At 41.6% G+C, this 27,463-nt stretch overlaps 2 protein-coding genes and 1 non-coding gene across 3 annotated transcripts; 2 read left to right on the forward strand and 1 right to left on the reverse strand.

Moving 5' to 3' along the window:
* Positions 1-289: 289 nt before the first annotated feature.
* On the forward strand, positions 290-3,081 carry rbm44 (RNA binding motif protein 44). Its single transcript, XM_037239250.1, has 8 exons — positions 290-409; positions 882-934; positions 1,005-1,121; positions 1,375-1,507; positions 1,676-1,715; positions 1,934-2,044; positions 2,118-2,188; positions 2,364-3,081. Exons 1-8 carry the CDS (start codon positions 290-292, stop codon positions 2,619-2,621), a joined length of 903 nt encoding a protein of 300 aa, XP_037095145.1. The 3' UTR covers positions 2,622-3,081.
* An 800-nt stretch (positions 3,082-3,881) lies between these two features.
* Positions 3,882-26,164, forward strand: itgb5 (integrin, beta 5). The gene is made up of 16 exons (XM_037239453.1): positions 3,882-4,405; positions 4,968-5,053; positions 5,130-5,337; positions 5,582-5,831; positions 6,207-6,375; positions 7,442-7,603; positions 9,196-9,291; positions 9,375-9,464; positions 11,611-11,745; positions 14,064-14,238; positions 14,414-14,668; positions 22,164-22,386; positions 22,579-22,679; positions 24,008-24,127; positions 24,227-24,393; positions 24,497-26,164. The coding sequence occupies exons 1-16, from the start codon at positions 4,327-4,329 to the stop codon at positions 24,584-24,586; spliced, it is 2,406 nt and encodes an 801-aa protein (XP_037095348.1). The 5' UTR covers positions 3,882-4,326; the 3' UTR covers positions 24,587-26,164.
* Positions 26,165-27,306: 1,142 nt separating this feature from the next.
* Positions 27,307-27,388, reverse strand: trnas-gcu. The gene has a single exon. It is a non-coding gene; the product is annotated as a tRNA-Ser (tRNA).
* Positions 27,389-27,463: the final 75 nt, after the last annotated feature.

Here is a 27,463-nt window from a genome sequence, read left to right on the forward strand (position 1 = left end):
TAGGTCCAGTAACAACACTTATCTGCCTGAACAAGGAAATGTCCAGATGTCCACTGAGGGAACTAAAGAGGAAATCTCCACAGTACACAGGATGGAAAATATGAACGAAAAATCAAGCAATGCCACCATGGTCCAAGAAAACAGCAGCGTAATCTTTGGTGTGAAGAAGCAGACAGCACAAAGCAAAGAGGCTCACTTTTCGAGTGAAGCAGCTGCATCCAGAGAGCCGAAGGTTAGCACTGCAGATAAGTCCACCTCCGCAGTGCCTTGTGTTGCTTCTTGCAGCATCATGGCGGGCATACCATTCACCAAGCACTCATCGGCCCTCACCCAAACCGAAGAGCTGCTCACAGCCGACAAGAGCGTGCTTACCGAGATGCACATACCTGATCTGGATGATGCCATTAAGGTCAGTTGAGTTCAAGCAACTTCTTGATAGGTTATCTGCCAGTTTTCACATTTTCAAATGTTCTTCACTACAACATCATCACAATTGTCCCATTACCGATGAGCTATTTTTTTTAAATGGCCCACGGAGGGCTCCCTGGTGCACCATTTTGCTATTGCAGTTTCAAACTCATGTCAACTGGTGAACAGCATAAGAACAATTTGATTCCCTTTATTGTTTTTCTGTCAATTTGTCTGCATGGACGATGGGCTGTGATGACCCCTTTTTCCATCGAAATGTTCTGCAGCACTCAGCAAAACCTGAAAATAACTTTCTCCATTCACACATGTATCTGATGTTTTGTTACTGCCAAACCGTACTGCAGAGTTTTGTAAATATTAGTTATATCCCTTGCTTTTGGACTTCTGAGCTTGGTGTCGGTAATAACAGGACAACAATAAAAAAAAAAACATTAATTAATCTTATATTTCAGGAATTTACCGAACTTAAGGAAGCCCAGAAAATGAGAAGTAAACAAGAGAAGAGGTATCAAATCATAGCAGATTTTGTGACTGTTATTTTAATTCATTTATTTTTTATTGACGTTTTTGTTCAGTCAGCATCACCACCAGGGAAAGGAATGCGAATGTGTGGGACGTGTTCAGAAGGCGGAGCTGAGTGTGCTGGCCCTGCAGTACCACATGCACCGACAGTACTGCAGCAATGGTCATCTGTAAGATTGTTTCCTTTTAATGTGCAGTGGAGCCTCAAAATTGGAACCTACTTGTATGTTTGGTGACACGGGTTGACCTCTAAGTTGCTGTCATTGAAAACAAAACTATTACCTGTGTAGAATAAGTTTTACATAACATGGTAACATTCTTAACAGTTATAAGTGAAAAAACAGTTACATGCTATTTACGCTAGCGTGTGTGAGCATTAAAATATGCCTAATAGAAGACAAATGTTTTCTTTGCGTTTTGTAGGCCAGGTAAATCTTCAGCCAATATTATGGCTGTTCTAAAAAAACTGGAATTGGACTATACTAAGATGAGAGAGGAGGTCCTGGCAGGGATTCCTTTGGATCAGCTTCAGCCTTTGACAGTAGATTGTGATGAGGTGAGTGCACGTTACATCCCTGGAATGGCAAAAGTGCTTAAAATGTGCACTGCCATAAAATGACATAATCCACTTTCCATTCAGCCATCAACCACATGCTTGGCTGTACATGTGTATCCAATAATGTACTCATCATAAAACAAATATATACATGTTTGTCATTAACAGTGTTTGGCTGAAAGAAAGGCCAAGATGGACTGCGGCAAGGGTAAGAACATCAGCATGCTTGTCTCCTTGAAGAGCATTGCCCCCCTCTTTAAGAAAAACACTCCTGAACGAAACCAATCAAGGATGCCGTCCGTCCATCTATTGTCTCGCGCTTATCCGGGGTCAGCTAGCAGCTTTAATAAGGAAGGGAGGAAGCAAGGAAGGAAGGAAACAATATTGTGGCCATTTGTGCTATGTGTCTATGGCCATGGACAACAGGTGCGTGGAAAGAGCTGAACACGGGAGCGGTGTGGGACGATGCTGAGGAAAATCTTGATCCAGCCTTGATACCTGCTGAGTTGAAAGAGCAATCAGGGGAGATGTCAGATGGTAACAAATACAAGTATGAGGCTGTAATGATCACTATTCTGATACATTGTCTGTTTTATCATTGTTTATTTAGTTAACACAGAATTGGCCAAGGAAATGACTACTGGACTTGGTTTGCTTTACGTAGCCAACAATGTGACTAAGGTGAGTCCACTCCTGTTGCTTCAATAATCTACATAGCCAATCAGGGCATTTCATACATCCCGCCTTGCAATTGATAAACGTGAATACATCATGTTTCATTTGCAATTAGACTGCAAAGAAATAGTTTTCCATTGTTTTTTTCTGGGTGACCACTTTGCCTGTGCTTTGTGTACAGAAAAGTTTCAGCATCAGGAGCACACCCACAGCAAAGATAACAGTGGTGTCCCTGCAATATGGCACAATGGCGGCATTCGACACCCTGATGGCTGAGCTGACGCACTTCCACCCCTGCGTGCCGAGGCGGAGCATTGTGGATGCTTTGGAGGAGCTGTGGGACATTTACCAAAGTGACCTCTGGCCTCTGCCCCTCACCACTATCAGGCAAATGGCATCCGACCTCCTTACCAGGCCAGCGAATGTGACACCACCTTAAGATGACATTTTGTCGACATTGTACTTCTATTTGGCCTTTCAAAGTCACGATATGCCCACAAAGTTTGAAAATCCCCAGTTGGGTACAAATATGGTTACATTTGGGAGCCGATGCCAGCAGGATACGTTAGATTTGTGCTATCGTGATAGTTTTTGCTTTCAGAAGTTTCCTCCGCCAGCATACTGTTATGTTCCAATAGAGCTCTGTTAAAATAATTTGTTTCCTGCTTAGTCGAACGGCCCTTGGTGGAATAAAAACACTAGGATTCACACCAATGTTAATGTGCATTTAAACTAGGTATGTTTTATTACAGCTGTTTAATGGATACAAAATGTTCATCTCATTGAGAATGTATTATTTTTCTCTATACAAATGCAAAAAAAAGTTTCTCTTTTAGGTCGAACTTCTGTTGGCTGTCATAAGTACAGCTTTACAGCCTGTTTTTGGTTTGTTTTTTGCAATTGTGTTTCTACTTAAAAAGTTTAAAATAACAGATGCAGTCTTGTGTGTGTGAAATGTATGTTCTTTGTTGCGTTTGTTCTTTATTCATCTGTGTCTTGATTCACTTGTTGGCAGCCAGATAAGATGTGGTTCTTACTTTTGCCACAATTTAATATTTGATAGAGTGTGAGGTTGGAATTTGACAAGATCCAGATGAGTCCAAAAAACCAGATGATGTGCCAGCTCCAGGCAGATGCAAGTTGCCCTTAATTTAATGCTGGCAGTTGCGGGTCTGCTTCAGCTCTTTAAACCTTCACTAAACTTCTTAAACATGTACAAAGTCAGCTAAACAAATAATCAACTCACTGGTTCTTATTCATACATAGCTAAGTCAATAACAATGTTACTTAGGTACAGCAAAGTTATCTCAACCTTGTAAATTCTATTTTTCATTTAGGCCTGTACTTTCCGTTTCAGATCCGACAGTCCACTAACATTTACAACTCTTTTTGAGTTGCAGAATTTCAGACCTCTTCACTGATTTTGTGGGCTCCATTGTTTAAGTATTATTATTATTTTATTATTATTATTATTACATGTACACGGCAGCGCCTTGCACACGGAAGTGACGTTGTGACAAATGGTGACGTCAGTTTAACCATCCCCATTATTTAGTCAGGGAACGATAGGTCAGAAGAAAATCCCATTTTATCATTTCGTTTGACGCTCGTTAGAGGCCAGTAGGTGTCAGCACTGTAATGACTAGCCTGTCGGATTAACGGGTTAACAAATCCTGCCATGCCTCGGGAGGAGGGAATTAAGGGGTGGAGTCTCACAGCTGGGACGCTGACCAAGTGAGCTAGATCTAATCTGAGCCATCAAGCTTGGAGATGAGAAGTTCCTATTATCATTTGACGCGTTGCTGTCTCTGCTCCCAGCTTGATTGAAAGGCGTTTTGCGCGAGGCCGATATGAAATCCACGCAGCGGCTTGGCAGCCGCCTGCATAGCTAAGAACAGACAGGGACGTGGAAACTATCTCCCCGATGCGTCACCACTGAACCGACGAGCGGATCAACAATGGCAACCTGTCGCTGAAGCGCACGGATCGTCGCCATGACGTGTAAACAGTCGATAAACTGGACCGGAACCAGTCCTGATCGGTTCTGACGGCCGGGTGAGAATAGGACCGCTGCGAATACAAATCCGGGGTGGGTGGAGGAGGGAAGGGGGGGTGATTGCACCGTAAACACGCCGAGTGTCGCCATGTGGAGCCCGGTGACACGCGTGTGGAGAGTTGCTGCGTGCTGCTTGCTGTTGCACACATTCCTGCACATTTCCGAAGGTAAGTGCATGAGATTATTGATGGAAAAAAAGCACGTTATGATTTTTTTCTTTGTCTGTTTCAGATCGGCAGTAGAAAAGCTTTGTAAAATAAAATAGTTTAGAAAGATTTTCGCTCTTGATTGACATTGACAGACAGGTCAAAGGTGCGCCGAATGCTACGTTCTTTCTTTTTATGCAAGAATAAGCATAATTAACATTTTCATCATAATACGTACGCAAACTCACAGAACAGTGTCATTTGACAGACCAAGCGATTGAGAAAATGGTAAATGGCTTGAATCGCGATTTTGGAATTTTCATTTTAACTGTTGAATTGATAAAAAAATAAAATAAAATTGACGTGGTAGAAATTCAACCACCGCTAATGGCTGGCTAATTAATTGGCCATCTGTTGCTCTGATTATTTTTTATTTTGATTATTATTTTGAATTACAAATTGTAGATCTGACGTTAACTGGCAAGCTTGTCAGTGTTTTCCCAAATTATTTGCCAACAAACATTTTATACATGTGCCATAGTTTCTTTATTAATATGTATGACAGTCTACCCTACTTCTTCAGGTCTTAATTTGTGTATGAGTGGCAGCGCAAGTTCCTGTGAAGAATGCCTCCTGATTCACCCCAGTTGCGCCTGGTGCGCACAAGAGGTATTTATTTTGTCAATGTGTTATTTTTAGAATCATGTTTGTGTCACTAATACAGCTTCCTGTGTTTCCAACACAGGATTTTGGGAGGGGGCGCACCCTGACGTCACGCTGTGATTTTGTTCAAAACCTACACAAGAGGGGTTGCGAGAGCCGCTTTGTCGAATCCCCGACTAATAGCATCACGGTGCAGAAGAACATGCCGCTGAGCTCCAAGGGGTCTGGTTTGACCCAGCAGGACGTGGTCCAGATTAGACCTCAGAGTATCTCACTCAGTTTACGACCAGGTGAAGTGTCAAATTCAACCCTTCAACAACCTTTTACAGAAAGAAAACTGTTTTGTATTTCCATTCTGTAGTTATAAAAACAATCAATTGTATTTTTTTTACCCCCCCCTTCCCCTCCTATTTTTTTCTAAGCAAATGGTGGGCACGCATCTTGGGGGCTGTACCTCAACAACTGTGCTCAAAAATTTGGGTTCAAAAGGGTTCAATTTACTAATGGATTGATTTTTTTTACTGGACCATGCAGGAGAGCAGACATGGTTTGGGATCCAGGTGCGCCAGGTGGAGGACTACCCAGTGGACCTGTACTACCTGATGGATCTCTCGCTTTCCATGAAGGATGACCTGGACACCATTCGGAACCTGGGCACTAAGCTGGCCCTGGAGATGGGCAAGCTCACCAGTAACTTCCGTCTTGGCTTCGGCTCCTTTGTGGACAAGAACATGTCGCCTTTCTCCTACACGGCGCCCAAGTATCAGGAGAATCCATGCAATGGGTAGGTCGAAAATAGATATCTCATGGACTCAACCCCAAATTCTCATCTTGATGAATTATGTATTATTTGCTTTGCATATTTGATAATGCCCAGTGAATAAGGTCTTCTTAGCCAGCTCATTTTGCAGCAGAGAACAGAATATGGACTTGCTCCCTGTTTATTTGCCCTGGAGGTGAATGTTCAGTGCAGCCAGACTCATTTGCCATGTAGGTTAGATTTGTGTGTGTGTGTGTGTGTGCATGCCAGCCATGCACAAAGCAGCACAGTGAGATCATATTGGAGGTAAAGGAAAGTAGTTTGACCTTGCAGTGATGAAAAAAATAACACTGCAATAGCATGGTTTTAACTGAATTTCCGTTTTTAATTCCCACCTAGGTACAAACTGTTCCCAAACTGCGTGCCCACGTTCGGTTTCCGTCACATCTTGTCTCTGACGGACAAAGTGGACCGCTTCAATGAGGAGGTGCAGAAGCAGATGGTCTCCCGCAACCGGGACGCGCCCGAGGGCGGGTTTGACGCTATTCTGCAGGCGGCGGTTTGCAAGGTGAAAGGCAACCCATCGATTTATTTCTATTGATTAGTTTTTTGTCCTTTTTAAGTCATAAACAGATTTTTTTAGGAAGTCTACCAATGTTGCGTTACCCGGGTGTAGGCAATCAAACAAGTAAACAAAAAGCATGGCTGACAAGCTTAATATTAATATTTGATACTAGTGTATTGTGTTTTTATGTAGTGCATGTTATATAGTGGTTGTGTGACAAGCGTGGCAGCTCACATTTCAGTGATATGGGGAGAATATTGTAAGAAACCCTTATGACAAGCATCTGGCCTATTTGTTTGTTAATTAAAAGCATTCTTGGGGGGGGACAGGAAGCGTATTCTGTTGCAGCTGTCTTGCAATCTTTGTTCGCCCTCCTCCCTATCTGCTTCTCGCTACTGAAGACGCACAGGGATTTCCTCCAAGTAGCAACTGCCTTGTAATTAAAAAAATGCCTCAGCTAAGACTGCCCGTATGGACTGAATAATCACAATTTTACTCATCAGAAATCAGGTCAACGTTATTGTTTTTAATTCTTCATGCATTTTCTTCGACAAAAACCACCGCGATTAAATGATCTGTTCACGAATTTCCCATTTTGTCCAATAGATAAGGCTCCAGGCTTCTGTTTATTTACACTCCCCACCCTTTTACACACACACACACACACACACACACACACACACACACACACACACACACACACACACACACACACACACACACACACACACACACATTTGTTTTTGTGTGAGTGGCTCTTATGCTGGTGTGACAATCTTCAAGGTCTTGAGTTGACGTGGACAAATGTTGACCGTAAATGTGAGTGCAGGGTAGTTTTGTTTCTCTTCTCCTTTTGGAACGATTCTGCAACCTAATGGTAGCGTTAAGAAAAATAGCACGGAACTTTGTTGTGGATGTATAGGAGAAACTCAACCAGGTAGTTATAGACTGGTCTAAACCTTAAATCATTGTCTTAGGTTGGAATTAATAGGATAGAAAATTTATTCTTCAGCACTCGTTGAATTTTTGAGAGTGGTGACATCTCTTTATGTGACTACTTTGTGTGCAGGAGGAGATTGGCTGGAGGAAGGAGGCGTACCACTTGCTAGTGTTCGCCACCGACGACGTGCCTCACCTGGCCCTGGACGGCCGTCTAGGTGGCATCGTGCAGCCTCATGACGGCCGTTGTCACCTGGATGACAACAATGAGTACAGTGCCTCCACTCGCTTGGTAAACAGATAAGAGACCTCCATTTTTTTTGTGCATGCATGCTTTTCATTAGGCAGTATTTTTGACATGTGTTTGTTTATCAACTTGGATGTGAAGGGTAGATTTCCCAAAATTTGGTTACAATTCAATGAATGCCGTGAAATCTTGTTTATAAGGGAGCAAAAGTTCAAATAAAAACCCATCGCAGTATGTTATTTTATCTTATTTAGTTGTTTGCTTCAATTCTTTTGGTGTTGAGTTTGGATAGTTGCTCTTTTATACTGTTCGTGCTTTTATGTATTAAAAAAAAAAATAAGAAAATGCATTTTTGCACATATGCATGTATTTTATCCATATTTAAAGTGGCATTTTTTTGTACATCCGGTTTGGAATTGCGTATTTCTTCACCTCGGTGCTTTGTTGTTATATTTAACTGATGTTGGTGGGCTATTCCCATTTGGTTCCTGTCTAGGATGATTAGATTTATGAACCTTCAGCATGAGGAAGGAGTGCCAGTGTGGTCTATTTTTATTTAACTCTTCACGTATAAATATAACACACACTCAATTGCTTTTGGAAGTAGTAATTGCAGAGAGGAGAAACTGATAAACACGTGGACATGAAGCAGCCACTCTTTAGTCAAACCACAAAATGAAGTGTTTGACTTGCAAATACACTACTGTGCTATTTAAGTCGACATTATGGTAGCGTCCAAAAAATAGATGACGTTTCCTATCATCTATTACTATCATGAGGAAGTCACGTCTCCCCCATGTATGACGTGGCTTTTTTATTTAATAAGTTTAATAAGATGCTTTAAAAATAATCACATAAAGGATGTCAAAATGATCAATATCATGTGTTCCATAATTCATTATTGTTTTCGCATGCCACAATTTTAAAAGACTGCTCACCAAATATTTATCAGCATTAGACACTACTGTATCTTCACATACTAATTCCAAATAGGCCAAGATTAAATTGTTGTCATTTAGAATTCCAACCAAGGATTGATAAAGTATGCAGGCAAAGAGGTGTCAGCAGGCTTGATGAGGATTCTCAGTGAAAAAACACTGCTTCTTGTATTTTGGGTTGGAGTCACCTCGCTGGTATTTGATGATTGAATCATGCGAGCATGTTGATCCTCATCCCAATCTTAAACCAACTGAAATCTCACTACTCAAATGTGTCCCATCAAAACAAGCTTATGAACTGTAGTCTTTAACCTCTTTTATATTTGTATTGGAAATGAGTCGAGCCCGTTTCAGACTGTCAGTAAAAGTGGCTTTTTTTTTTTTTTTTTTTTTTTTTTACAAAGATGACCCTCCAGTTTTCTTCTTTTACATTTTTTTTTTTTAAAGCCATAGCAGACGCAGGACACCTTTTACACTACTTATGGAAGCACAAATTTGTTTTCTGATGCTTTGTTTAAAATAAATGAAAACAAGTGGAGTAATTGAATTAAAAACATGATATACTTTATTTAGTTAGCTAATTAGTTTGCCAATATAAATTTGTCAAGGGAGGTAATCATAAAGAAAGCGTAAAAGTCAATTAGCTTCGCATCATAATAGCAAGACCTGATGTATCTCTCTCTATTGCAATTTGTGCAGGATTATCCCTCTCTGGCACTTCTGGGCGAGAAACTGGCAGAAAACAACATTTTCCTCATATTTGCTGTCACTAAGCGATTATATGTCATTTATAAGGTAAATAATCTTCTTTATCTCCTCCATATTTGTGATGACATTGCTTGCCTTCTAATGCTGCACTTTTCCTTCATCTTGAAAAGAATTTCACGGCACTCATACCGGGAACGACAGTGGAGATTCTTGACCAAGACTCAAAAAACGTCATCCAGCTCATCGTTGCAGCCTACAATGTGAGTGAGCAACTTTCTGTTTTGGTGTTCGAAAATAAAGATGGAATAAACGGGCTCCAGAATCGAATCATCTCATGTGACATCGGCATGTCCTCCTTATGCCTGTGTGGCTTTTCTTCAAATGCCCCCACCATTGACCATATTGGCGAATGGTTGTATGTCTACGTCTGCTCTGCGATTGGCCGGCGACCAGTACAGGGTGCATCCGAACTTTTCGACAAAGCTGCTGCAATAGGCACTTGCTCAGCCGTCACTAGTGATATAGAAAATGTACAAATAAATACTGTCAGTAAATTTAATTTGTAATGCTCTTTTTGAAAAACACCCCAAAAAAAATCAAATTGACGCGTTTCAACTCTTCGTGACACACTCTAACACACACAAGAACAGTTTGTTAATGAGGCGATAGCTGACACACACACAGGCAGTTGCTGGAATTCTCATCACGGCAGAAAACGTCTGGACGAGTTCTAAACAGCTGATATTGTTTTTCCACGCACTTTTGGCAACTCTTTTGACCATCTGAGAACAATAACAATCCACACTTGCTCACTTCCAGCGTGGTCAATGTGAGGATTTCCTCTTATACGTCGTAAAGATGACACTTTTTAGCAGCTGGAACACGTCGCTGTGAAGCACTTTACTGCCCTCCTTTATGTTGCATGGTGACGTTTTGTCTGTTTGGATGAGATAATGTTCAGCGAATGAAGAAAAGATGTGGGAGTATTTATTTTTAAATTTGTGCAGAACTGCATTTCATTATACTGAGTCAACTGGGAGTTGTTTCTAATGGTCTCTTGGACAGACGTGTGCCCTGCAAATCTGAAATGTTGTGACCAGTGAGCGTATAATGTCTGCACCTCAAACTTAACCCTGATGTTCACATAACTGGCACTTTTCAGACCTTTCCCCTTGCGTGGGTGTTTGAGATTCCCTCCCTGCCTGAGCCGAATAATGTTTTGGAGCTTTTGGGCGGCAGAAAGGGACAGGCAGGGCGGGGGGGGGGGGGGGGGGGGGGTGTTACTGGAGCTTGAAGGAAGCGCTTTTGACTCATGGCCTTATTAACATTCCAGCTGCCAAACTGCATCCTTCATGCTGTGACGGCCAAAAGTGATGCGACTGCTGGACGTTGTTGTTGTGTAACCGCCCGATTTATCTCAGAGGCAAGACGGCAGCTCAAAGCTACTGCTGGCTGTGAGCGTGTGAAGGGTCGACTGAGAACCCGGGGGAGGTCACGCTTGCATGTGATGATAGAAAACGCAATAAAAGATTAGATTTGATGATTTAACAATATTATAATGACCTTAGCCATTTACGCAAATTGTGGCCAAAGGCATTTTTACATCTTGACTCTTCTACACGTCGCGTAATTGGTTCAAGCTCTTGAACACATTAAAAAAAAAAAGTCATGTCACTTGAAAAATTTGACAAAGAAATCACTTGGACAACATTGAGGAGCAACCAAATGCTAGACATCGTATCTACATAATGTCAGATCATCTTAAATATATGCTCCATTGATCCCTAAAGGAGAAATTCCTGTATTGCAGCATTACAAATAAAACACACAGTCGGACTCCACACAGAGCCAGTTTATCTCTGCTGTTTTTGTTAGCAACAATGTCTTCTTTTTTTTTTCCTGATGAGGAAAAAGGAGGCACCCATTTGAGGGATATGTTTGAGTGACTAATTGTGACTTGGCATCTATTAGAGTCTAGGCAATTATTTATGGTTTGTCTTCATTAGAATACACCCAGAAGTTATGGCGTCTAATTCACTCTTAATTGCCGAGTGGCTGAAGTGTTAACTCTAGCGCTGATATGTCACATGTTTGTGATCTACTTGTACTATGTAGACCTTTTAATGTGTCAACATGACTTTAGCCAGCCGTGGAACACTTTTACAACTGGTTTACAATCAGTTATGGGAAATGGGATAACATTTGTTGCAAAGATCCAGATGTGCATGCAGCCGTCACTAACTCACAACCTGCTTCCATGTGCACAATCTGCGGGTTGCCCAAGTTTATAAAAACTGTGACTAACAGGGTTAGAACGTTACCAGTTTTTGCCTCGTTCTCTTTCCCGCACGTGATTATAAGAGCAGTAAATCTTGAGCATACAAATCTGTTTTTCCACCCTTGCAGAACATCCGCTCCAAAGTGGAGCTGACAGTGTGGGACCAGCCCGAGGACCTCAGCCTCTCCTTCACCGCCACTTGCCAGGATGGCGAGCCACTACCCGGCCTCAGGAAGTGCGCCGACTTAAAAATTGGCGACACGGTGAGTACATGTATATGTAATGTCAGCAAATTTGAATAATATAGAAAAATGTGAACACGTGATAGTCATGTTCTTTTTCTTTTTACCAATGGAGCTTTTTAAAACAAAACTAACATAAAGGGAGCACCCAAATAAAGAAAGTGTCTGGAAATAATGCACAATGAAAAAAAATTGATAGGCTCATCTATGATTGACGTAACCATTCCTCGCAACCAGCTCGGGCGACGTGTTCCCCATGATGTAGCATGCCAAATAATGTGTTTCTTATTCCTTCCTCATCATAGAGCATTGCATTAAAATTTAGATCGACAAGGTATAAAAAAATGTTTGGCTAGCGGCTTTGTACAAGTTGGAAGTTTGCCTTCCAAACCTTGTGTCATTTGCTTTTATCGGCTTTATTTTCCCGGGATTGTGTTGGGATGGCAACGGATAGTGGCTGGGGCCTCGGGGGAGGGAGGGGGGAGTGACATTGTTGCAGAATGGCACCAATGAATAGACGAGGGGCACCCAAAAGAGTCGGGGTTCGCGTCTTTTATGCTGACAAATGAAAGGAGTTTGCAGGCTAGGAGCAAAGTCTTCCCGGGGCCGGCGTGTAAACTCCCTCGCCTTGTCTGTGAGTTCCCGCCTTGGAAGCAGGATGCTGCATGTCAATGACCTCACACAAAAGTAGTCTGAAGGAGTAAAGAGACTGTCAAAGAAAAAACACTTGGCAGGAAAAGGAATTCTTTCTAGGGCATCGGTAGCTAAGCAAATGTTCTTCTCACACTTGCACTAAAAGCGTTCACACTTCTTTTTTCTCTGTAAGAATCTTGTGTTTCTTTTATTATCATAATTGACTGATTTATTTTCGAGGCAAAGAGGAAAATGATAATATAACCAAAGCACGACTGGCACTAAGCTCTGTACTTAATGTACGACAGTGAAACCTCAAAAGTGGGCTGAAATGTTTTCATTGACTTTTTATTTTCCAATATTACCACAGAATGATGGCAAAAAGAGCAAAGTCTGGTGTTAATGAACAGAAAATGTAACTTGGGTTGGAGGGCTGCTGAATCAGTGACACATTAGTAGAAGTACAACTCTGGCCTTGCACATTTTAATCAGTCATCTAAACCAATCAGGGCTTGGAACCGTAATTCCTAATCTTATCAAGACATTGCCGACAATTGTCTGATTCCAAATTCGTAGGAAATAATCCTTCTCTGTTCCCACTCACTGAAGCAAGCTCGGATGAGTTTAGTGAAAGGGAACAAGCCCCATAAAACTCAGAACTAAAAGAGAGATAAGATAAGTGGACTTCCTCTTGGAACTGTTTTAGGAACATTGATTTTCTATAAAGGTTTGAAAACACATTTTCCAAATACTTTAGTGTCCAAATACATTTGTCCACAACTGTATTTTCTCAATGACTCCTCTCTATTACGACTAGTACTACTTCCCGCGTGTTTCCCCTCACTCAACCTTTGACAACCCCCTTGGTTGTCCTTATGACAGTCATGAAGCCAAAGACTTCCGCGCGATTCACATTTACACCAAATTTAATTGTGTGCCTTGCTCATTACCTTATTAGTGATACAGAAGCGGCAAGGGAGAAGGAATGTTATGTCGGTGCCATGTGATGTAAGCACTTCCTGTGTCGCTCGTGCTGGTGGTCATTCCGCCAAAGACAGGAAGTGAGGAGAATATGGTATAGCTGCGAGCTTTAACAGCTTCCAGGATGTGACTTTGTGCTTTTTGTTTTGGATTGGCTAACGCTTCTTCCTTCCAATCTGCACTTTGTTGAATGAGCCGCGCCCACTGGTATAAACATTATAACCCGGGGTCATGTGGAGTTCACCGAACGTGCTGGAAAGTGCATGGCAGCTGTGTTTGCCTACACGGAGCACATTCGCTATCGGGAAACAAAAGCGGGAATTTTGTTGTTCTGATACGACTGGCCGTTCACCGGTGACCTTATTAACTAGTTCACTGGCATTGACGAGAATAGACGTCAAACATCTCTTTGTACTTGGCTAGCAGTGAATGAGTTAAGTATATCTACACAGCCATCCAAAAAAATGACCTTAGAAAGATAGACATGCTCACTTTTCATTGACGATTAGAATACTTTATTGACACTTTGAATATTTCCCTGTCATTGTGGTTGCTGCTCGAGAATTACATTGCGTCACACTGAGAGCTATTCATAATATTTTGGTTTCTGCAGCATAGAGAGCTTTTTCCAAAAATGTGTCTACTTCCAATTATTAGCAACCACAACAATAATTTGACTTTTATTTAAAATTGTACTTTATGTTTGTTCCTGTTTGCTATTCCAGGTGTCATTCAACGTGAGCGTGGAGGCGAGAAGTTGTCCTCCTCGCGGCACCGACCACAGTTTCACAATTAAGCCGGTGGGCTTTAAGGACCGCCTGCAGGTTGGCATCGAGTACCAGTGTGAATGCGGCTGCACCCGGTCGGCGCAAATCAACAGCACCATCTGCAGCTCCATTGGTAATTGTCAACTGTTTTTTGGTCCATCCTAACGTTATAACATTTCGAAGGACTTCATTCTTGTTCTTGGACCTATACATGAAAATTCAAACCAGTAGTTTTTGTGGTGCAAGTAATTGCAAAAAAATGACTTGTATTAAATAGGTTAAGAGTTAATGGAAGGTTGTCTTGGCAGGCACGTACAAGTGTGGGAGCTGCCAATGCGAGCCGGGCTACCTTGGTGCCCGCTGCGAGTGCCAGGAGGGGGAAGCAAGCAGCATCCACCTGGGCGCCTGCCGAGAGGCCGAGGGCAAGCAGTTGTGCAGCGGGCGCGGCGAGTGCAGCTGCAACCAGTGCCTGTGCTACGAATCCGAATTCGGCAAAATCTACGGCAGCTTCTGCCAGTGTGACGACTTCTCGTGCGCCCGGCACAAAGGCATTCTTTGCTCAGGTAACGTCAAGATAGTACAGTTGTACTTTGACTTACAGATAACATTTATTGCATGACTAATCATGTAATCTACCTCACCGTTACAATTTGCCTCCCTGAGTTTCATTATTATTCCGAATGTTAAAAGGTGGGTGTTATGACTTTTCTGATTGTTAAACGTGCTAGTGTTTGCTTGCCCATGTGGGATGTTCGAGCGTATTATTTAAGCGAGTGAGACTTGATGAGCCTCGTGTGAAGGTGGTTTGTTTGTGTTGAATAGAATAACTACAGAAAACGATTATTTATGAAAAATCAGTTCATTATTGTGTTCCTTCTAGATAGGTGTTGATGCTTTATGCTTGGAGAGAAGGCGTGTCTTGGTTCTTGATTTATGTCCTTTAATCAGCAAATCATGAAGTCCCTTTTGCCCTAAAGCAGTACAGTTCAATTATGTGAAGATTTTTGTCATGGGTCCCAAATTATGTACGAATGAATACCACTTAGGTCGTTTGAGTGTTTTGGGCAAAATATCACATCAGTATTGAGAATTACTCTTAACCCCAATCGGCGTTCCCAGAACATGTCCGGTGGGTGTGAGGCCACTGGTGTGCCCTCACCCCACAGAGGCTGCTTTGTGACAGTCTTGGCATGATTACCTCTATTTATGTACGCTCAATGAGTTTTTATTTGTAGTAGGCAGAAACCAGGCCCAACACGTTAATATTTGTTGCAGTCATTAAATTTGAACAGTCCAATACACTTTCTTTTTTTGCATACTCTTCTACCGGTCGTCCAGCATGGCACCTTAATGAGGTTGTAATGAGAGCAAACATGCCTTCATTTCCTTCTGTCTCCTCCCCATCTGTGGTTCTGTGCGCATGAAGCATCCCGGGAAAGTGATTTAGCGCTCTAATAACATGCTTTTTTTCATGCATATTGGATTATGCTTTTGTTTCAGTTTGAAAACAATCTGTTCTGCTTTTGAAATTTCTTCTAAAAGGAAATAATGGAAATATAAACAGTCTGGACGGTTAGTCTTTATTAAAAATAGAAATTAAAATCCACACGCAGAAGCATAACAACAACAATCTAAAGTAAGCTCTCTTGCTCTTCAAAGCTTGAAGGTCATTGATGGGAAAGGGTCAGAAATACGACGTTGGAGCCGAAAGTGGAGGGAACCAATTATGCTATTAAAATGGGAATTATCTTGGTTCTCCACAATGAAATTATGTTTTGTGCCTCCATAGCTAGCAAAGCTCTACATGAAACCAAAGTATTATTAAGTGGGCCTGTGACAATAACAAATTTTGGTGGACATGTCCTGCAAATTATTTCCAGCATTTCTTAGTAGAAATGAACCACTAAATTAATAATAATCCTGATATAAATAATATTGATTTATAAATCACTGTGGTTCATTAAAAGCTTCTTGCCCATTAGAAGCTGCATTTGAGATGCAACAACATCCCTGCTCATTCTTGTTTGGTGCAACTAAGTTTTAGATATTAGGTTTTTATAAAATGGTCATGGGTGCTAATGATATGCTTTATTAGAGCAGAGGCACATTTGTTGGAAGAAAACATCATCATTTCAAGACTGTGTCCTCTTTGGTATCAGTGTTGGATGACATTTTGTGTCTGAATGTTCCCGTAATCTTATCCTCGCTATCTCCTGGGGCGTCTTGGTGTTTATGTCTGCTTCTGTCTGTCTGCACTGTCCCGAGGTCATTTAATCATTGTCAGTTCATCCACAAGTTGGTAAAACCAGAAATGTCACTCAAGACTTCCCAGTGTGTTTATTTTCGCTTTATTCAGTCATGTTTATATGTATAATGTTTTAAATGCCGTCTTTCCTCATATTGTGCACGGGGGGGGGGGGGGGGGGGGGGGTAGATTTTTAGGAGTTAGATTTTTTATTAGTGGGACACCTGAATTTGTCCAAATTATAAAAAAAAAAATTTCCATCATTAAAAATTGATTTACAATAAATGTATATTACAGCTGTTTAGCATTGATTTTTTTTTTCTGAAGAGAAAGAACAAGTTAATTGAAGTGAGGCATTTATGATTTGGATTTTTTTCCCATTATTTTGTAAGAGGGTAAAAACCATGTTGTTTTGCTCGGGAGTACACTTGAAGTTGCACTTCTTGTTCCACCAAAAAGAACCCTTTGACCCATAACATTGTAGCTGACTCTGCAGCACTCAGCTTGAATTTGCCATCGTTTGCAAATACTGCATTCTTTGCATGCAGTCGTGTTTTATAAGCACGTGTTTCATGTACAGTCAGTAAATGGGAACATATGTTTGTTTTTCTCAACTGCTCTGTTTGGTTGATGTGAGACATCGTTTGTTTAAAAATCAACACCCCATGGTGAGTCACACTTTTTCCATCGCTGTGGTCTTTTATTTCATTTGGGCATGTTTCTGCCACATTCAAGGTCTCAGAGCACAAGATCAATGACTCTTGCATGAAAGGAGTTACAGCCAATATTCATTTGGGCATCTTTTACACCTCGGACATGTTCTATTGGTTGAATATAACCAAGAGAGCTTTGCTCCATTCATTCAGGAAAATGGCATCTTATTTGGGGAGCTATAAGTCATATCCAAGCTAAATTTATGGTTGTCATACTACCTCCAACGGCTGAAAATTGTCGGGTCGACTTTGGGTTCATGGTTCTTTCACTCAACTAAATTTAGTCCCTGAGGTAAAACTGGTTCACTCTCTCGTCTTTTATTATTGAGACGTGACTCGACTTGACCACGCCAGACAAAATCCTCCGGCGTGGCTGAAGGGAAAAAACCGAGTGCCGCACCCTAACGCTCGCTTGAAATGTGATCCTTTTAGCCGCATGGATGCCAAAAAAGCAGTATTGAACGATTTGTTGAGGGCAGGTGTGAACATTCCCAATACAGATGATGTATCTGTAGCAAATTCTCGGGTGGTTCTTCAGCCTGCAGCCATGGATGATTATCACGTTGATTCACAGGGGTGACAGATGTCAGTTATTGTTTTATAATTGGGAGAGAGATCATTCATGCGTTTGTTTGTAAAGCCTGTCGAGAACGGACATTATTGATTGTCGAAAACAAAAACAAAATCTGTAAAAAAGAGTTTCTTGGCTTTTGTAAGTCAGTAAGCAACCAAAACAACAATAGCAGTGTTGCACCAGTAATTAAGCGTCTCCATCAGTCATTTTATTGACATACGTCAAAATTTAAATGACGTCACTGAAATATATCAAATATAGTCGTTTTGATACTACGTTGCATGAGCTGCAAACTTGACGCGTGCTTAAACACTGTTTACATGTTTGGTAATGACGGTGCTCTGTTGTGACGGTGTTTACTGTGACAGAAAATAGCGGGCGTCAGACTTGATGATCCCTGTAATCTCAACCTAAGGTGATCCCGCTGCTAGTTTAAGTTTTGCAAGCTTTTTATTTTGGAAGGTTTCAGTTCTCTTTCACACAGAGGAGACTAAATGTTTTTTTCTTTCTCATCGCCACCAACGCAGTGTCGTTAGTCATGACCTGTCTCGACTCGCACGCTTGTAACAGCCGACAGAGGCTTTTTAGAGGCAGTAATATTCCTACAATCAATGGCACTCAGTTCATGGTTTAACTTTTGAGGGTTTTGAGAAATTTGTCATCTGAAGATTTATTGTTATTATTCATTATTCCCTAAGAAAATAAGTGGGGGAAAAAATCAGATTAAATTTTATTTCTATTGTTTTGGCACTCGTTCCCCAGCCATCATAAACATGACACAAAAGTAATGTTTGTGTACCGTATTTTTCGGACTATAAGGCGCACCGGGTTTATAAGGTGCAGTCTCAATCAATGGGTCTATTTCTGAAAAATTATATTTATCGGGTGCACTAGGTTATAAAGCGCATTACTGCACATTGAGGGGAAACAAATGAGTCAAACATTATCCAACTTCAATTCGACATCTATACAGACAGAATCAAATGTGGGAGTTAATGTTTTGTCTCCTCTCACAACTGAAGGAAAGTATTCCAATTGTTAGTCCTAAGGGGATGATTACTTATCATTATTTAGACTAGATGAATGTCCATATGACATTTTGTCAGGGTCTCTCTAGTAAACTATGCAAAACAGTTGAGTATTTTCGCACTTAGGATAAAAGCCTCATGGGCAGTTTCATGGGGAAGAAAATAATCACTTCATCTTCTCTTGGTTTTTGTGGTTGCTGACTGTCACTTTGTTAGCGGGTTTTCGCTGTCGTCTTGATTTGCTTGAAGTGTGCGGGAGACCACTGAGAGTAGCTGCTTGGGTACACCTTCAGTCTTCTGTCGCTCAAAGACTAAATCAGCCCATCCTCCCCGAGACCAAATCGTGCTCCTCGCCCACAGCCGGCCTGTGTCATTAAGTTGTGGCGGTTTTCATTTCTTGGCGTCGTTTTCTGCGCGCCACGCATCAACTGCGCACCGCAGTAGATTGGTCCGATCCAGTTTCCTCTCACAGTGAGACAATCTGTCTGAGGAAGTCCAACGAAAGACAAACATGACACAAGCTACAAACACATTAAATCACTTTGAGCCATCACTTTGGAAAGTTACAAAAGTTAATACAAAAGCTTGTTTGTGCTTTAATATGAGTGTGGTGTTATTTTCTGTAACATGATGAACCGTCTGTATTTCACATATACTAGAGACATGTTTTATTCTCTTTAAATGTGTGGCAACTCCATTAGTTGGGGCTTATGATGGAGAATTTATCTCCAAATGTTAGCAAGTAAGATTTCCTAATGTGTTTTTTTTCCCCCTCATTATTTGAGTGTTGCACACAAGTTGACAGGCATTTTACACTTTGGCACATTCGCGCCTAACGACACGGAAGGCAAACCACTAAAAATATCTCGTCAGCTCATTTCCTCTTCATTTAATCTCCAAATATTGACTCGAGCTCCTTTGGATCTGGTGCTACAATCCAGCTTGTCTCCAAGCCCAAAAAAAAAAAAAGGCTGCGTATTAACAGAACTGAAGCTGCTGAAGCTTTATCTTGTGCTGGCACGCTTTACTGAGGGGAAATACTTTTGGATCCCATAATTGCACTTTAATGGAGCCAACACAGTGAGCATGCGGTTCATCATATACGGTAAAAGCGATACGGGGCTTTTCAAGAGTCTTATTTTAATTCCAACGTTTTTAAATTATTCCCCATGAACCAGAAAGTAACCTCCTAAGAAACAACACGGTGCAGTACATCTTATGAAAAAAAGAAAAATCCTTTTTGACATTTAAATCAAGAATGCACCTGCTAACAAACAAAAAGTTCTAACTCACTTTTTGTCCAAGGAATTATTGTCCCTTTTGCCCTTTGGACTATCCAGAATAAGCCACCTGGTTTGCAGAAGACTGAATGTATTTTTTTTTGTTCTAGTCGAGGCAACGGCAACTTTATAAGTTCCGTTAAAAAAAAGTGGAACACTCTTTGTCCTTATTGCCAAGCAGCACTGTTTCGAAGGTAACTCATGGCAACAGGCCGCACTCCAAGCAATCTTAATCAGGTTATTTTAAAAAAACAAAGTCGTTTCCTTTTGCGCCACCACCCTGACCACTGCCTTGATCTAACAGTTTCTGGTTCCTTTTTCCCCCTTTTAGAAAAAATAAAATAAAATGAAAAATCATCTTCCCCTCTGGGCTTGAGGTAGCAGTTGGAACAGTTCTAGTCCCAGACTGTCATTAATGGTGTTTGGTTGAAGGGCCACACCCGGTGACCCAGTTACTCCCTCAAAACTTTCCATTGGAAGTGCTTATGAAAGGACACTTAATAAAAGGCATTAGTTTGTTATTGCAGGGAGGGTTTCGGATTGAACTTTAAATATTTTCCCTTAAGCAGTGAAAGTTATCATTTTGGAAATCTCTAGACTAAAGTCACATGTCTAAAACATTGACAAGTAATTGCATTCTCTATTGGGTGGTCAACGTATCCTGCCAGTTCTTATCTTGCATTCTAAAGGAGGACATAGTTCAATCCAGACATTTCCCTGCCTCCCTGTTCTGTGTTTAAGGCTATGGTTTGTAGCGTTTAATCTTGTGGGTCCACCCAGGGCTGTCAGCCCAGAAGCTTTCGTGTTAACGGTCCCGTCACATATCGAAATGCGCAAACAGCTGTGTGCGCGCGCTCAAGGGATACACAGCATCCACATTGGTGCATTTGGATACATTTGTTTTATTATTTGGTTAGATTGTTGACAGTTCACACTCTGGTTGTTCAGAGACCTTTCTGCGCAACATTCTTCTCCGTTCTACCTCAAGGAAGTGCCTGTAATCTAGATTTCGACCTATTCAGAATTCCATCACCTCTGTGTGCATTTTACAAGAGTCAGTCATGTTGCCACGGAACTATTTTTAGTACCTCAGATCCAGGTGTGGATTCTGATTTGAATGTAGTAGATGCTGAACTTTCACAGTAATCACGGCCAGTCATGTTTGCCCATTTTATCCCCCTGTGTTATCTCGGGAACATCCCAATCGGTCCACGCTGCCCTAAAACTGGGCAACCATGGCCAACATGGTGTGACAGAAGCTTCAAAAGAACACAACGATTACTCTTTCCGTCACACCTTGTTTTTTTTGATTGATCAATTTTATTTCGAGCCTAAAAACAGAAAGAGATATCAGTAAATTATAAAAGGAAAAGGAAAAAGAAAACAGGACAATAACCAAATGTCCCAAGCAAGTCGTAAATAACTTAAACAACAACGATTAGGACAGCTCGAAAAGGAGAAGGAAGAAGTTAAAGAACTTTTCAAATCCTACCCTACTTGGGAAAGAATTGAGAGAAGACTGATAAGAAATTTTTGTTCCATTGTAATATATTTTATACTGTAGCTGCAGTTTACAGACAATGAATATGGAAATAGAGGCTTTTTCTTCCCCGGCATGTTCTGTGTGTTCATCCACTCTTCATCCCTTTATAACACAACTTTTCCGTGTGTTTATCTACTGTCGCCATTCTGTATACAAAACATTGAGTGTAATGGGGGGGAGAAGTGGACTCAGCAATTTGACGGCGCCACACGTCCTACCAAAGCCGTGACAGAAGTGGGATGACAATGCAAGCACTCTCATGCTTCTCCTGCCTGGTGCTCATTGTGTTCAAGACAACTGCCATTGTGTTTTTTACAATGCATCCACTCTGATGTCACCTGATTGCTTGCATTGACACCCCTTAGTTGTGGCCTTATCATGCAAGACCAATTTTGTAGGATCCTCGTGTGAAAAAGTCTTTTGGCTGCAACTTTGTTCTTCCACTTGCGATTCCAACCCTAAGCTTCTTTTCACCTTGCTCCAAATGTTATTGTGGGTCAGTTGTTCAGTATCGTTAGGATCACATGGTTGTCAGCCAAGAAGGCAAAGGTCAGGCCAAGTCACGCATGCTAGATTAAAGGGTTTCTTTGACCTCTTTGCCTAACAGGTTCTGCTCGGAGATAAAGTGGACTAACGGTACTAACTTCCTCGTTGGGCCTTCGTTGTTCTTGTCAGGTCACGGCGAGTGCCACTGCGGCGAGTGCAAGTGCCACGCCGGCTACATCGGGGACAACTGCAACTGCTCCACAGAGATGGCGTCGTGCATCGCCGACAACGGGCAGATGTGCAGCGGGCGCGGCAACTGCGTTTGCGGACGTTGCCAATGCACGCACCCCGGCGCTTTTGGGGACACGTGCGAAAAGTGCCCCACCTGCCCCGACGCCTGCGACACCAAAAGGTACATAACACGGCAGCGACTCAGATCGAACCTAACAAGATGGCGTCATATCATTTAATGTCCTGAAATCTGCTTCCAGTTCACGTCTGCTACGTTTAAGCACTTTGACAGCGGCCCTAAACTGTTGCAGAAATAACAAACGTAAGAAGCGGGCATTTTTCTTTTCCATGAAACGGCTTCCTCCTCCCGCAGAGAATGCATCGAGTGCCGGCTTTTCAACTCGGGAAAACTCTCAGACAACCAGACTTGCCAGCGTCTGTGCAAGGATGAAATCATCACAGTGGAGACTCTCAGTAAGTAAACACAGTCCATGAGCGTGTGCACACACACATGCATACACACGCAAAGGGAAGAGCTGTATTCACATAGATCTGTGCCAGCATTCTCAGACTTCACTGACGTTTTATCGGGGTGCTGGAAGAATAACTCTCATGCTTCTTAAATGAAAAACACTTCAAAGTCTGTGTTCATTGAGAACAATCATAATTTTGACATTTGTATAGAACAACATGGCCTCAGCCGTGTGTGACATCATGGAAGAGTTGAAGTAAAGTTCTCGGTCCAGCTGCATGGCTACACACGGATGTCCCACTTTTTCAATTCATTGGCTCCTCCCGTGTATAAACACGGACGAATACCATATTTCCTCAAACATGGGCATTCACTCAAATAGAATTCGTCAACAGGTGATCCACTTTTATTGAAACAGAGCGTAGTTAGATTTTTTTCCATCAAGCAGTGCTCTCTTCTTTAATAGATGACATGCTCCATATAATTGCTGAACGTTACCATCCTTCCTCAAATAATGGTAATAGACATGTATTTCCTGCTGAATCAAATGCCTGACCTCAAATAGCTCTATTGATAGACCTCCAAAATAATATACAATAAAGCAAGATGTCAAACCCAAGGCCCGGGGGCCAGATCCGGCCCGCCACATCATTTTATGTGGCCCGCAAAGACGAATTGTGCATCATGTCGATACTAAAATTACAAATTGTCTTCACTATTTAAAAATAGAGATACTGCAAGCAATTTTTATTCCCAATTCATCTTTTTAAACTATTTGAACAGTTTTAACTCTTACTAGTCTTACTAGTCTCTGATTTCAAAATTGTTTCATGCACCCCCAGCATTAGCTGCAATTGAGTTCAGAGCAGGCGACAGATGTGTGTGCGTGCCTGTCGTTGCTGTTGCAACTATTTTAGGAGCGCTGCGTGTCGGCCCAATTCTGACGTGATTCATAGCATTCCTTGCTTGGCGGCTGAGCCCTAATGGACTCCACATGTACATTCCGTTTACAACCAGAGGAGGGAGGGCTTTGCGGTCTGATCCCCTCCTTCTCTACACGCGTCAGTGGACAGTGAGTCACTGACACATCGACAACATGAGACCAGATGATTTCCCTCCATGCTGGATTGTTGATACATGATACAGTAGTGTCAGTGCAGCCACATGTCATTTTCTAATGACCTTCTTTCTACTACGGATGTACAGCTACACTGAAAGAAATTTCAAATGTACCCTGAAAGTTCATGTATAAAATTAATTGACAAAGACAAAAGGGACATTTTAAGATACTTCGCTTCGTACCTAATAGTTTGATGTTTGTTCATTCTAGAAACGGACGAACCAGGTGCCGTGCTGTGCCTCTACAAGACTGACAACGACTGCGTGATGAAGTTCACATACTTGGAACATGACAGTGGACAGTCCGTTCTCACCGCCCTGACGGAACCAGGTGAGCTTCTTGCTTGCTTCTCACTGCCATACTTGAGTATTTTCTCCACACGTGAGGTCCAGTTGCTGCATCACTTGGGTTGTGTTTTTCCGGTGTCAGAATGCGGTGGAGGTCCAGACGCCCTCATGGTCCTGCTGGCAGTGGTGGGAAGCATCCTTCTAGTCGGACTGGTGCTTCTCGGCGTCTGGAAACTGGTCATCACCATCCACGACCGGCAGGAGTTTTCACGCTTCCAGAACGCTCGCTCGCGTGCACGATATGAGATGGTAGTGTACATATATATTAAATTAGACGTGTGATTGTAACTTGTCGTGGGCTCCTGAGATTGTTTTCTGATTCTTTGCGCTTGTTTGTGGTTCTGTCCCACAGGCATCCAACCCGCTTTACAAGCAGCCTGCCTCATCCAGTTTTGGTGAGACAGACATGTTCGACAAGCCCTACAATGGAGGGGTCCACTGAGCCCTTGGCATGTGGGGCGGCAGGACCGGTCCAGCAAGAACAAACCCTTATGGGGGGCACGGGCCCAATACAGACTGAGGCCTCCCCTTTCCTCAACAGGGCTACAGAAGTGAAAGTAAAAGACTAGTCTTGAAGAAGCAGCTTCACTCCATTGCAGTGAGCAGCAAGTCATCCACATCTGAATGATAGCAACAAGCTAAGCTGGCTGCAGATCACATTTGTATGTATATAATATTTTTATAAACACAAAAAAAAAAAATCTTTGTCAGGCTTTGCACCCTGCAGCTTTCCCACACTAAATAAAATCACATTTGCTCGGGAGGATCACAGAATAGGGGGACTGTGACCTCAATGTGCTTCTACTAACTCTACAAAAAAAATGTAAGTAATAAATTGTCCATGGCTACTACTGATTAACAAAATGCAAACATCATTTTGTTCACTGAAGATTTAGGCTTTTCCTTGATTTCCTTTTTTTGCTTTTTTTTCTAACAGAGATGACTTTTTCTGATTGGCTAAAACAAACTAATGTTTTGGGGTTATAGGTGCTGGTGCTTTGGCATGCACATGACAGGCTGGTGATGCAAAATGTGTTTTCTGACAAGACAGTGTGGTAAAAATATGTTTTTGAACATAGCTGGGTACACGCAGACAGATTAGGGGGCATTTCTGTGAGGGTTTGTGTGTGTTGCGTTTCTGTGTGTGTATAATTGCAAGTCAGGGTAGCGTTTAAAGGTGTGGACATTGCAGATCTAATCCAGCAACCTGCAGGTACTATGGTTTTATACTGATTCAGATCAATAATAACACAACCGTATTGTTGCAATATTATGCCAAGGATAATAAAATTACACAGGGATTAGGTTATAAAAGGATGGGAAAAAAAGATTAGTTTCTAATCACTAAGTGTAAATCTGTCATTTTTATATACCCCAGCAACAATGTCAGACTGATGCTCTTAATTGCTGTTCCAGTGCCAGTAAACAAGGACATGGCATCCTGACATCGATTATTTAGATCTGGTGGGAATCTAAATTCAGGGCATCACACTTCAACACCTTTTCTCCTTTTTTATAGCTCTGGTGCTACCCCCGAAGCCGGGAAATTGCCACCTTTTACAGACAGTGGGAGGAGAGTAGTCACACTCCTGCACTTTCACAAAATATCCAGCAGGGATTTTTAAGATGAAAAAAGAGCACACAAATTTACCAGCATTGCAATGATCTTTTTTTATTATCATGGTGGCATAATTGGCAATAATCACTTATGAGATTGGGTGGCATATGCGAGACAACAGTCTCAACATTTTATACTGTTAACTATATTTGTTACCATTAACTTTAAAGAACACAACTTGCACTTTTAATACTACAGTGACTCAATAATGTGTGCTCCCGGAGTTTTGTGTGTGTGGTTAGCATCAAATGTAAATATGGAGTGGGTATGAAAGTTTTCACTGCACGATTTGGACTGTAACTGGCTACACGTTGTGGTAACACGCAGTCGCACAATCAGGCTAGGTGCATCTTTGTGTGACTGCACAACATAGACACAATAAATGAGCTTTTTCCAGAAGAACCCATGTGTGTTGTTGTTTGTGCGTGTGGTTGTTGGATGCTGTCACAGAATGACTGTTTCGAAAACAAATTTATTACCATGGCATGTGCCTTTTGTGGTGGTATATTCATTGGGTTGATTCATAGTAATATTTTTGGGACTTCAGTGCTAATTTCAAAGGCCCTACTGTACCTAGAAAAAAAACCCATCCCATTCATTCAAATTAATAATGTGCATTATTCCGGAACACTGTGTTTTGTTGACAAAGCAGTTTATATTCCCTTCATGTCGCACACGCTGATGGCTGTGTGAGGGGAATCTTCTAGTTGGATAAGTGTGACCTGGTTTCCTCATTTAAACTTTTGCTTCCTGTGTGGGACTTCTTCATTCTCTTTATCTGCTAAACGCACACCGTCATTAAGCCTCTTTTGATAGAATGTGAAAGAGTGAATAAACTTAATAGTAGTTGGTGGTATAACGTAAGGTGTTTAGAATTCATTAAGCTCTAGTCTAGTATATCTTCAGGTCCCACACTTTACATTCCGGCATCCAATCATTTGGCGCCTAGGCCTTCAGTTAGGATTTACTCCACTTTTTCCACCTCTTAATTACACCACTTTCACATTCCGATTACAGAAACCATTAATGTTGAACAAAAACGCTTCAGCATCACTGACGACACCACAAATTCCTATTTTACAAAAAGTGTGAGCATGTTTTTGAGGCCTGACCTTCCGATGCTAAATACTGTATTGTGATTATTATAGAATAGAATAGAATAGAATGCCCTTTATTGTCATTTTACAACTTAGTTGTGCAACAAAATATGTTGTGTCAATCAAAAGCTTTGTTCGGCTTGACCCATATAGAATTGATATCACCTTGAAACAACTGAAATGATGTTGTGAGTTAGGACAATTCCAATCAGCGGTCGTCACAGCGATTCACAAGTACTGCAGTGAAGACTCAGAAATTTAGTTTTCGCTTAATTGTTGTCGTCTGCTGCCATCTAGTGGATTGACTGATCGCATACAGACGATAAACTGTTATGTGACTTTTTAGAGCGAAATCGTCCTCTAACATATATACTACTGTAAAAATATTAATAAAAATGTAAAAAAGAAAAAAAAACTATTGAGGCATCGTCACTTCTGCAAAAGATCCGACGAGGATGGGATTCGAACCCACGCGTGCAGAGCACAATGGATTAGCAGTCCATCGCCTTAACCACTCGGCCACCTCGTCGTGTCGGTTGTCGCCCTAAATTTTGTTTATAACGCTAATCCAGATGAATTCCGGGTGCTGTAATTCTGGTTGATA

Source organism: Syngnathus acus, chromosome 21, assembly GCF_901709675.1.
Source record: "Syngnathus acus chromosome 21, fSynAcu1.2, whole genome shotgun sequence".
In the NCBI taxonomy this organism is placed as follows: Eukaryota; Metazoa; Chordata; class Actinopteri; order Syngnathiformes; family Syngnathidae; genus Syngnathus; species Syngnathus acus.